The sequence below is a fragment of the Coloeus monedula genome (genome assembly GCF_965178545.1).
Source record: "Coloeus monedula genome assembly, chromosome: 2".
NCBI lineage: Eukaryota > Metazoa > Chordata > Aves > Passeriformes > Corvidae > Coloeus > Coloeus monedula.
Genome location: NC_138782.1, coordinates 95,639,823 through 95,652,426, shown reverse-complemented (window position 1 = coordinate 95,652,426; position 12,604 = coordinate 95,639,823). Strand labels below are relative to the sequence as shown.

Here is a 12,604-nt window from a genome sequence, read left to right as displayed (position 1 = left end):
ACTGGATCGTGGTTTCAGCAAATGCCAGTGCTGTGGCTACCAGAAAAGGTGCCAATCCTATTCATAGCTGCATAGTAATGCATCAAAGTGGAAGCGAGCTTTTGATTTTTGAAAGCTTGTCCCTGTGATTTCCTGCAATGGTGTAGCCAGCTGCACAACATTCCTGGTTCTCCTTCCTTTAGTCAACCCTTTGTTTGTTATTCCTTTCCTGCCTCACAACACTTAATGCCCTCTTATTTTATTCCATGCTGCTTGAAAGGCTACTGCAACTCTCAGGTTAATATTAATGCTTATGGCAATTCTGGTTTTGTATAACAGCTCCTTCCCTGGGGCATTGCTAGGGCTGTGTGGATACAAACATTACTGCTAGCAAGAATTTTTCTTGGTTCTTTCCAGTCCCGTGAGATATTTTTCTCTCTCACGGAAGATATTAGCAGAGTTCTATAAACTATGAACACCTGCGACCTTACAGAGCTTTGTTTATAGTACAGTAGAAAAATATTTTGACAATGGATGTTTTAGGATTTTAGCCAATCACCCCAAGGGGTGGATGATCCTTTGACCAATTAGACTATGAAGAAAAAAGTCTATAAAAGAGTTTGTAAAACAATTTAAAAAATCAATCTTGCTGCACAATTCCTGCCTGTTGGATCTCTCCTCTCCTCCCTACCACTGCGGGACACCGTAATAGGGCTGCAGTTCTGGGTGCTCTTCCATGTAAAAAACTTTTCACAGTAGTTCACAGCCCTCTGACCTGAACATGTTCCAGCATTTCAGTGTCCTATCTGAGAAAAAAGCAGCTAGATCTGGGCAAAGGATGGATATATTTGAAGAGACATTGACTGGAATATTATCCTCAGGCAGTTTAACTCATTAGTTACATTTACAGCTGCTCAGTACAGGTTTTGTTAGAAGTAATGCCCAGGATAAAGCAGAATCAGGTCTTCCTGTCATCCATCCCTGTGTATTTCTCTGTAGACAGAGGAAACTTTTCTGGCAGTTGATGCAGTTGTGAGGCCTTCGTAGCACAGATTAGTCCCTATTCTAAAATGTCTAGGACCTGAACAATATTTCAACAACCAACATCAGATAATCAAAAGAACAGTCAAACTCATAATGCTGATATCCCCCTCCGTGGTCCAGTATTTTTTCAAAGAACTGAACTCCGGGACTCATGAAGCTGCAAGTGCAGTGCAGATTTGTAATTACCCTGTTCCTCAAGCAGCACTCAAATATGAGCCCCGTCTGGAGGCTTCCTCTTGCAGTACACAGTATGTCTATTCATTTACCTGATTCCTCCTCTGAGGGAAATATGATTTACAATAGCAGTTTTGATTTTGAATGATTTAATGATATGTGTGTCATATGTGCAGTTTGCACTATTCCTGCTTTCATCCAAAGTTACTCGAGAAGTGACATACTGGATGTGGAAATTGCATAACATATGAAGAACAATTGTGGCCTGTGCTGCAAAACTTGAACATACAGTAAAACTCTCTGACCTCTGAGTCTGTTTGCTCTCTTCGGAGAATGCCTTGTCTTAAGGGCCTTTGTTTCTTCATTAATATGTATAGGTTTTGTCCCAGATTAGTCTGTCAGACTCCTCTGAGGAGCATTGTCTGCTCTGTGGATCCCGCAGTCGGGGTGCCTTCCCATCATGTCTGGTGTAGTCAGGTCTGACAGCTCATTCGGCTTGACTGCACCCTCCTCCTCGGTTCCCGCGCCGGCCCTGTCTCGGGCCATCGCTGTGCTCAGTGCCCCCTGTTGCTCTGTGAGTTGCTGGGAGGGCAGCTCCCACAGCATTGGCTGGGGGGCTGGAAGCTGGGACTCCCTGGGGAAGTGGCTTCTGCTGTGTACTCATGCCTAGATTCTTCATTTGCCTACTGCACTTTTGGTAGTGCAGAGACAGACACTACTGAAAGCCAAAGTTACTTCACATTTTGGGGAACCCAAATAAAATGCAGTTAATTTGGCTCTTTTTCCTTGTATCTTTTGCAGTCTGACACAGTCTCTGATGAGCTGGTCTTAAAGAGTGGGGCCAAACAAGACTGTGTGTCCACTGTCTGTACAGACAGCACCCGAACGGCTTTCCGGTCCCTGGGGTGTAATTCAAGCAAAGGAGAAATGCAGGAGAATGACCTGTTTAAGGCTGAGTTTATCCTGATTACGGACTCTGGTGATGAAGATGAAGTAGCTGCAGCCTCGAACAACGTCCATCAGCCTTCCAATGGCTACGGTCCCATCAGTGCTCAGCTGCTGACCATGTCGCATGTTTCCCCTGGCACTGGGGCAGGGAAACCTCCTGGTGATGGGCACCTTCCAGGTGCTGCACTTTCCCACGGTACTACTGATCCACAAAAACATCAGGTAACAAGCTCTTTAGACTCTAGCGATAACCTTTGCTTTCTGAACCTTTCAGGATATGGAGCCAGTTTGTACAGCAGCTTGGTCAATTTGTTCTTAGCATTTTCATCGGCCGTTTCTGTAACATTTGGACCTTAAGGAGGTGGCCCAACCCTTCTGACTTGCTGCCTCTCCATATGATTCTGGTGTGTGTGTGGAGCAGATAAGGCAGATGTATTCTTTCCTTTTAAGAGCAGTTCATCATGACAGCAAGTTAATCAGGAGATGTTAGCTTCCTAGCTAGTCTAAATTGGGTGGGGTAATTGAAATCAATAGAGCCTTGAGATCATTTGAATTATTAGCATCAGACTTCCCAGAACTAGATTCTTTTTTTTTTCTCAGCACCTCTTGCAGCCTTTTATGCAAGAGAAAGAGGCTGTAAAAAATCCTATTATTCTGATTGTTGGATGGTACACCTGACTTTGCGCAGGTGTAAAGAACTAATGAAGATGAAATTTCCGTTTTTTGTGAATCTTTATAGGTGCATTTATTAAATGGTTAAATTTTAAATTCTCCCTGGGGCATTTCCAAAAAGGGTCTTTGAAATATTTCATTTACAAATGCATCAATCCAAGCTACTGCATGAAAAGTTAATGTCTCCCATCTTGGAAAGAACACTGATCTATATTGAAGGGTGTGTATGTAATGGAAAATTCCACCTTTAGCAAAATAACAACATCCTTCTCACATGAAATTAATTCAGGCATTTCCTTTGACCTTGAAAATGCAATTCTTAATTGATAATTTGAAAGCAAACATTAAGCATGGCTACTTTGTTTCTGAAAATGAATAGGATATCCTATCTTGTGTTGAAATACTTTTGCCACTCAATTTTTTCATCAAATTCAGTGTAAATTTTTGATTGAAGACATTGTGAATAAGAAATCCACTCTGGGATTCACAGAAGTAAGAAATGTTCATTTCTTCAGAGAAACTCCCAGTGAAGTCAGTGAGAATTTTCCATGAGGAAGGTTAAAGGCATAGGTAAGCATACCAGCCTGTAAGAGAATACTTGTCTTGAGGAAATACAAATTTACTTTAGCAATGTTCAGGCTTACTTCGGTGATTTTTTGAAAAGCTTTTACAGAAATTGTGTGAATTTTGGAATACTATACAGAAGAGTTCCTATGTTGAATCTTTCTTAAGCTTCTGGTGACTTGGCAAGTAAAGAGGATTTTGGCTGGTGAGGTAACAGAAGATAAAGATTGCGCAGAACACGAAATAAAGCCTAACTTTGCTAACTATTCACCTGAACAGGAAGAGAGGCAGTATGTAATATAGCAATTGCATATCTTGTCATTATTCTTTAGTCACAAGTTTTCAAGACCTTACTTCCACAGTCTTCATTATCTTAGTATCTTTAACCCTCTCTATCGCTTGATAAATAGATGTTTTTACCAAGCTGCCTTTCACTGTTGTTCTGATTCTACGGCGTTTCTGTAGGCATCACTCTTTCTCGCTTGATATCTAATGAAAGATCATCACTTCTGAAATGAAGGAAAACTATGAAAAGATTAAATAGATGCATGGTTTATCTGTTGGTACATTTCCTTTGTAAAATGGATTCCATATATGGGCTATCTTTTCAGTTCGTGGATTATAAGGGCAGTATCATGTCCCTTTTAAGAGTTATTGCATACAACATTATGTTAATTTAAAAGCATAATTAGACAATGAGTTTCCTGTCAGATGTGAAAAAAGCAAGGACCAGTACTGGGGAGCATTGTGTTGCAGAAGGGATCACTCTAACTGACCCAGAGGGCTCATTCAGCTTCGTTAATTTCTGACTTAGTTTAAATGAAGGAAAAAAAGGAAAGAATTAAAAAAAAAAAAAAAAAGGAAGTTTCTGTTCTGTGAGACATAAAAGTTCTGACTGATGTTGGAAAATGCCACACTATATTCAAAATCTGAAAAAAATAATCTGTTATTCTGGTCATATTTTGAGCCTTTTGATAATAGTTTAATGTTTATATATTGTGTTGGGGGGTTTTCTGCCATTTCTATTTTTATGTTAAAAAGAGTCAAGCCATGCAAGAGAGAGTCAGACTGACTCCTGCCTTTGGGAATTTGCCCTTTGGGTTGAGCGGGGTGTCTGCTTCCCTCAATATCAGGGTGTGAGCTCAACTTGGAGAAATTTCTTGACTCACTGTGGGGATCAGTAACCGAAAGGAATTTCAGTTACTCGAAGTCACTTGACATTCCTCTGTCCATTGAGTGGCATCTGGTTTGGCTTTTCCAGACAAGTAAGTCAGGAGTCCCTACAAACTCCTGCCATTGCTTGGACAATGCACCTTCCTTGTTGGCAGAAAATGGACTGTTCTAAATAGCATTTATATTAATTGGGTCTCAGCTCACAGTCTGATTTACTGTGTTGTCTCCAGGAATTTTGTTAAGTTTTCCACAGTTTCCAGTGCTTCCTTGTGGCTTTCTGGTTCTGAGGTTGCAGTCTTTGTAGGTAATTTCTTTTTATTTTTTCCTATCTATAAGCAGATTCTACTGAGATCAAAGCATGGTTAGCTGGGCCCAGAATCAGGTCTACATTGAGGACATGATTCACTCAGACATGATTTCTGCCTTTTAGACTCTCAGTTTACACACTCTTTCCCTTTTCCTGTTTGACCAGCACATCTTTCAGGGTCTTGCTGGTATAGCTAACCACATCTTTTGTGCCCTTCAAAAACAATGTGACCTCACCAGAATGACCATTTGCCTTGTGTCCAACTCAGTTCTGCCATTTCAAATGTGCTGAAGGTCTCCTGGGCAAGGCTCAATACTAATATTATGTCCACTTTGGTAATTCTGGAATGATTATCTACAAGGCATCAAGATCTTTTTCAAGCGCCTTTATCCCTTTGTGCTGATGTAACCTTGCCACCTATTTCAACTTTCTTCGTACATTTTTGGGAAATGTTTATCTGAGATGCTCCTGAGAAGAGCAAAAGTCTTGCAGTTGAATCACAGACCAAAGCAACTCAAATCTGCTTTGGTCACTCACTTCTTCTGCACCAATCCAATTCACCTACAGGAGGGTTTTAAAGTAGAGAAACTGAACAGAAGAAAAATCCACAGATTGAGGGACGTTATTATATCTCGCCTACTGGCACTGTTGAGGCTGCAGCTATAAAACCATGGTCAGTTTGGTGGCCAGCAACCCTCAAATTCAAGAGAGACGTGAGGAAGGGAGTGGGGTACAGCACAAAGCTGTAAATATGTCTGGGGCACATGTGAGCTGAGGCTGAAGGAGCTGGCTTTGTTGACTCCCACCAAGAGCCAGCCAAGGAGGCATCTAGAAACTGCCCAGGACCACTGGCAGAGCAGTTACAGACATGACAGAGCCAAACTCCTCTCTGCAGTGGCAGGTGAGGCAGCAATGGCTGCAAACTGCAGCGTGCGAGATCCCAGCTGCTCATCAGAAGCAGCTTCCTCAGTGGGAGGTGGTGCAGCACTGGCACAGGCTGCCTGGGGGTGCTGGAGCTCCATCAGAGCTCTGGAGACTGGGTGAGACACGGCCACAGCTGACCTGACCCACTGGCACTGGTGAGAGCCCTGCTTTGAGTAGGAGGCTGGACTAGATGACCTCTGGAAGCCACTTCCAACCCACTTTGATTATGATTTCCTGATCCTGTAAATAAGAGGTTGATCATCTGTAGATGTGGTTATTAATATTGTGTTACAATAGCAAAATCATTTCTGACGACTTGATTAATGGCTCAATTAGCTCAGCATGTAAATGTTCAGTGGTATTTAAACATGAAGAGTACTGAAAAATGTCTTTATTTTACCTGCAGGAGCATATTTGTCATCTGCTATCATGAACATTTTTGTAGCTGCTTATAAATCTTTCTTCTTGAGTTTTAACTAATTAGAAGTCACTGCACATCCTGTGCTTTTATTATGAAGTTTCATATTTATTCCTCATTTCCTTTTAATCTGTTGTCTTTGTAAGGGAAATTTATCTATTCTATTTCGAAATATAGAGATTTCACACCCCAGCTCTGTTTTGGTAGTTGATCAACTTCCCGAATTCATTATTAAATTCAGGAGGCTGCTTCAAGTTATCAGATTTATTACCACACTGCTTTTTAACTCGTTAAATAATTTTATTTTTCATGACATATTTAATAATAATTTTAATAATTATTAAATACTGGTAAATTAATCTCAATTTCCAGTATTTTTCTTCTTCTTAATTAGCAGCTTTTTGAGCAAGAGTCATAATTTCTCAATCCAATAGAATATATGTACAATGATATAAACAACATTAATTTTCATATTCCAATATTTGTCCTGTATTCATCCATTGCCTTTCCACTTTGAAATGGGATGCCTTAACAAATGTGTAAAACAAGGGGAAGTCAGTGTGGTTGTAAAGGCATTCATATGTTTTGTGTTTATTTGTATAAATCAAAGCATTGACCTGGCTTTTCTGAAGTTACCTTATACAGAAAGTGTCTTTGGTTTAAAAGGCTTGCTTTTTGTATGGTATAATTTAGCAGGAAGAGCCCACTGATTTTAAGTTCTAAGGGCTAATAGGGTTTTGAAGTGTGTATTTAGCCCATTTTTAGGCATAGGTTTGCCCTTGAAAACTTTTAAGTCTTGCTCTTCTGTCACAGCTTCTTCCAGCATGTGCTCTCACTTGAAAATTAGTTGTTTTGTTCTTATTTTTATTTTGTTATGTATCAATGATATATTACATAATACTAATCCTAATCATCATCATCATAATTCCTCTCTTCTATGGGTAAGACATATGTATTAAAAATATAATTCATAGGCTGAGCCACAGCCATGAGCAAGTTGTGTGTTGAAGGGTATAATTGTCTTTTACAGAGCTGCATAATCTTTTCAGGGTATCTAACAATAGTTAAATAGGTGTTCTTATATTTACATCAAGTTTGATGGAATTAGAGTCAATTTCCCTGCTTTCAAATCACTCAGTCAAATGTTAGGTGACAATTTGTATCCTTTTGGTTTTACAGTTGACTTAACTTACTATTTCACACTGATATGTTTTATTCATATTGTGTATACCTCAGTTTTTAATTTCAGCATTATAATAACTTGGAAGATTTTGAGAGAATTTCTTTCTTTAGAAGCATGAAACTGTATAACAGGTTGATAATATACTTGTATGCTCTAATTAGTTTTGACAAATCCTAATTAGAATGGACCCAAGAAAAAAGACACTCATGAAAGAGCTCGTTACTGTTTTATTAGTGTATCGAAAGACTGTGGAGAAGGGGATAAGGACTCTTACATGCCTGCAAACTGTCAAAAGCTCTGCTCTGTGAATGACAGGAGAAGTGAAAAGCAAACTGGATGTCTGATTTAAGTTGTTCCAAGCAAATTTCTCATTCTGATATCACAGTGCTGCAGAAGGAGTTGTTTACTGAATGAGAAAAAGAGCACTTGGCTGGAATCCCATTTTCAGAAAGGCTGCTTTCCACTGAACTGTAAAAGCGAGATGGGACACTATTGCATTTTTTTTACCTTCCGTTGTGTTTATTTTTTGTGGATGCCATCACATGATTCCAGACACTCATGGCACAACTGTCTTGGGTTTTACCTAAAATGAAAATTACTGTGGCCTTGAACCTTGTTTATATCAACAAAACTGGGGTGTCATAAACCCAAAGTACCACACAGCTTGTCTGTCTCAGTCACCTCCCCGTGAGAACCTTATCCATCAGGCTGTATGCCCAAGCTGAAAACAACCCTATGCTTTTAATCCACACAGCAGTACTAATGGAAACCCTGCATGCATGACCACAGGACTGAAATGTGAGGTGTTTAACAGTTCCACAGGTTCCACCTATATTAACAATTCTGTTTTGTTTTTTTTTTCTCTCCAGTTAATTTCTACTCTTTCCACCTCTGATCATCTTTCCTCTAAACCACCTGCTGTCCACTTAATTTCTCCAATTAATCAGAAAGTAGCGTGCGGTGCCATGGTTAACATGAATCAAGCCTCTTCGCTGGACGAGTCCTGTAACAACTGGCAGTCAGCAACCGGGTTTTCTAAGCAAGACTCATCTCTCTACATTCAGTCTGTTTCCCATAGTTCATCTCCCTCAATGTCTAAAATATCCTCTTCTGCATCAAAGAGTTGGTACTCCACTCCTCAATTGTCTGATAACCTACAAACATCAAGTCTCTATAGTCCTGGCTGTGTTTGCAAAATGGGAGGCTTCTCCACATCCTCTGTTCCTGCAAGGAGCTCAAGTCTTTCCTCCAATCCTCCACGTTCAACTGAAATTCAAAGATCTCTAGCTCAGTCTATATCCCCCAGTTCTTCCAAAAGATTGAATGCTTTGTCTCCTCTCCCTGTACATATAATAACACATTCATTACGTCCTAGCCCTAAACCTTTGTCTCCACCCTCTCTTTATGGGTCCTCTTCGACCATATGTAGTATAAATGAGCCTTGCTCACAAACATTATCCAGAGGAAATTCAGCCAAGTCAGGAGTCAAATCCCTTCTGCCAACCAGACTGACTCTCTTAACTGCTATTTTGAGATCAGGCTCCTCTCAGCAGAGACCACTTTCTCCTGCTTCTTGTCCCACATTTTCCCCCAGCTCCCTTAGTTCATCAACATTTGCAATAGATCAAAAGTTCGAAACAACTCCCCCAACCCCCAAGAAATCTGTTTTAAGCCCTCCTATAAGCCTAGATTCTCCCAACAAAGAGGATTATTGGCTTTCAGGATGGGCTCAGCATCTGCTTTTACCTTCCAAGCCACATCCCACGCCTCGAGCGAGGTCCCTTTCTCCTAAAAAGCACCTTCCAGTTCAATCACTTTCTCCAGACTTCCGAAATTCTCTGTCATCCCCTGTCTCCTCCCACAGAAGATCAGTTGCCTCTCCAGATATGCAGTCTTCACTGCCTCCTCCTTGTGCCCCGGCTCCCTCTTCCTTAGCATTCCCCACCTCTCCTTCTCCAGAAGGGCCAAGGTATTCTGCCTCCAGGTCCCAGGGCCCTCAGAAGTCTCACAGAGTACACACTTACTCACCCATCTTTACTTGCCGGTCATACCCTTTGCTTTCTTCTACCAATCTTAGTGGTGCACTGTCTCCCACCCTAGAAAAACACTCCTCTCCTTCCCCAATTCTTTTGCACTCACCTTCTAGATCTAAATCAGATTCATCCCAAACATCTGTTCAGGAGATCAGTGCCTCCTCTCCTACCCCTTCTAGCATCTTAGAGCAGTGGTCTCTCCCACAGCCTCACTCTACCCCACTGGTTCCACAAACTAGTAGTATTAATTCCCATCCACTGCAATTTAATTCTTCATTGGTACAAGCGAATTTTAGGTCTAACTCCTCCTCTCCAAGACCTGAGCATTCTGCCACCTCATCCGTGTTAAAGTGCAGATCTCCCATCTCAGACAAGTCACCAGGCACACTACCATCAAGACCCAGAGAGCTGACTTCGCCACAGTCTTTTTCCCTGCCTCCTGACCATGAAAACATCAAACCCAAGGTACTCTTGGTGCATGCTTATTTTACAATAGTTCTTTGTCCCTGTAGGGAAAAATCACATCCACGTTTCAAAATTCTAGTAAAATAAAGGGGACGTGAAAAAAATGTGGAAAAGCTACAGGTTTTGTATTAATAGCGAAGATAGTGAAAATGAAATCCTACCCTTCAAATTGCTAGCAATGTGTTCTGTATTATGGAGAAGATGGTGTAGGAATCCTTTAGCACAAAAAAGAAGATTCATGAGTGAGATGATTTACTGCTATAGATGGATTTGTGTCCAGTGGCTCTGATGTACATTTGGTACACATATTTGTGGAGTTTGCCTAAAATCCTGGTCTGTCAAAAATCAACCATGAAGAATGTTCTAGTCACCCCATTCTAAAGTAAATCCATATGTGTTCCCAGGGAAAGTAATAGAGGTGTGGTGGTCTTAGGTGCAGGGCTGAGCAAGAAGCAGTTTAATCTAATTGATATGAACTAGATGTTCCAGGGGTAAGTGATTCCCAAGCACCTCATCCCACCTGCCTTCCTCACTTCCCAGGAGGCTTTCCTCACCCCAGCCACCCTGGGACCAGCCCAGATGCACTAATGAGCTCAGCCTGAGCAAAGACTTTGTGGCCAAGGGCCAGCAAGGGAAGATAAAGACAGACTCCTGCTTCTTCCCTTTCTTTTGTACTCTTCTATCTTTGGTACTTCTCTGATCTTGTTGTGCTAGACAGAGGATGAGGGGGGGAAAAAAGCCAAGCTTCCTACAGCATGAACTACTGCAAATACAAAAGTCTCACACCTGGCAGATCAGCCATGCTCCTGCTGTTTGTCATCCACCCGAAGGCAGGAGAGCTATCGCAGAGTGAGAATAAGCAATGATGGCAATTGCTGCAGGGGGGCTTGGGAGCCAGGCATACTGTAGATTTAAAGACGTATCTCAAGTCTGGGAAGGGAAGGGTATCCAAAAACATGCATCAGGTAGGTGAGAACAAGAGAGCTGCTGTGCAAAAAGGAAGAGTTAGTTGCAGAAGGCATCAGAGGTGCACGAGGCTTTCCAACCTCTTTTATCTTATCTTTGCACTCTGGGCTTCCCTTGTGCTGTGTTCCCATCCTCTAACTCATATCTGAGCTCTGTCCATCACAGAAAGTCTATCATAGTTTATTGATTTATTTGCTCACAGCACAAAATTACAGCCTGGTCCACCAGATCAAGTTGTGTCAGATGTGTTCCTAACAGCTTAGCCATGGCAGGGGGTGACTTAAAAATGTTAATTGGAAATGAGAGGTTAAAATCGGCACAAAGTAGCAATTGTCATGAATGGTTCTTTTAAAATCCAAACAAGCCAAGAGGAACCATTGTGCCAAGCAGAGCTGTACGGTGTTGTTACACCCTATCATTATTAGTTAATGAAACAAAAAAAGAGATATGAAATTGTAGAAATTCCAAGAAAAAAGCCCCTGAGATCAAACTGTAAGGCACAACCAAGCCTGCCGACTGCAAAACAGTTGCAGTTCCTACTAGTTGGTGAATTGAGCACTGTGAGGTCTCAGGCAGTAAGGAAATGCTCTGCTTGTGACACAGAGCTATTGCCTGGGCTTGTATTTGCAGAGGTTGTTATACTCCTTCTATCTTTCCTTCTGTCTTTCCTACTGTCCCTTTTCCTACTAATTCTGCTTTATCATGAAATATGGTGGCACTTTTGAAACTGCCCCACCATTCCATGGAGACTGGGAGAATGTCCACCAGTATAACACACTTGGACCATTAGTCTGGTCTAATTTTTAAACATGTAGACAAAACTGACTCAGCTGGAGATGTGGAAGACCTAAAGTATCTAAATCTAACACAGCTGGGTATTCAGTGCAGGAAAGCTCTCTCATGGCTTTAAAATGTGAGTCTGAGACCTCATCTACAGTTAATGATACTGTGCATTCAACACCCCCCTCCTGCTCTCACTTATTTCCATCCCTAGATTATGGCATAGCTCAATGAACATTGCTGATGTGTTAATGGTAGCAGGCTGTCCAGTGATACTCCAGTGTCAAATCTCAGTATATTTCCACGGAAAAAAAGAAAAGTTTTGAGGAGAGACAACTTTAACATCCTAAGCAGCATTTAGGTCTCTTTAGTACTAATCAGCTCAACTTTATAACCAAGCAAAAGCAGATTGCTTCATCTGATGATTGTTGATGCATGACAAGATCTTTTCATGTATGAATGTGCTAAGTGAACATAGAGGGAAAAAGACAGCATCTAGAAGTACTTGCCTTTGGTGTGTATAATTTGGCATGTGTAATTTTTCAAACTTAATATTGCTTCAACAGTCATTGCAGCAACATTAAGACCTATTAAACCAACATCTATTAAACCAGAATTCAGACATGCACCTATTCATAACCATTTGTTTAACTGTTTGTATATGTGTATATATAAGCATATGCTTTCCCATGGTTTATATTCATTAATGATTTAAAAATAGGAATGTTTTGCAAAGTGAATATAAACATAAATCCACAGATCAGTGCGAAGTGTGAAGTTTGGGTGACCCTGGGAAATAAAAGCCCTTTCCCTAGACTTTGTAGATACTTTGATAGTGTCCTCATGGACCTAATATAGCAAAATGGATGGTGAGACAGAGTAGGGAAAGATAAATTTGTTTCAACAAGGAACAGTTGTTAGAATAACAACTCCTGGCTTTCTGGTTTGAAAAAACTTTGTAGTGGTTTCATGGT

At 40.9% G+C, this 12,604-nt stretch overlaps 1 protein-coding gene across 15 annotated transcripts in view; it reads left to right on the top strand.

Moving 5' to 3' along the window:
• Positions 1 to 12,604, top strand: part of MLIP (muscular LMNA interacting protein) — a 111,072-nt gene that overhangs the window by 41,922 nt on the left and 56,546 nt on the right. For all 15 annotated transcript variants that reach the window (XM_082300625.1, XM_082300629.1, XM_082300619.1 and 12 more), the window contains exons 3-4: positions 1,999 to 2,367; positions 8,256 to 9,884. In XM_082300625.1, the coding sequence (XP_082156751.1) occupies positions 1,999 to 2,367; positions 8,256 to 9,884 (1,998 nt within the window). The remainder of the gene's footprint in view (positions 1 to 1,998; positions 2,368 to 8,255; positions 9,885 to 12,604) is intronic.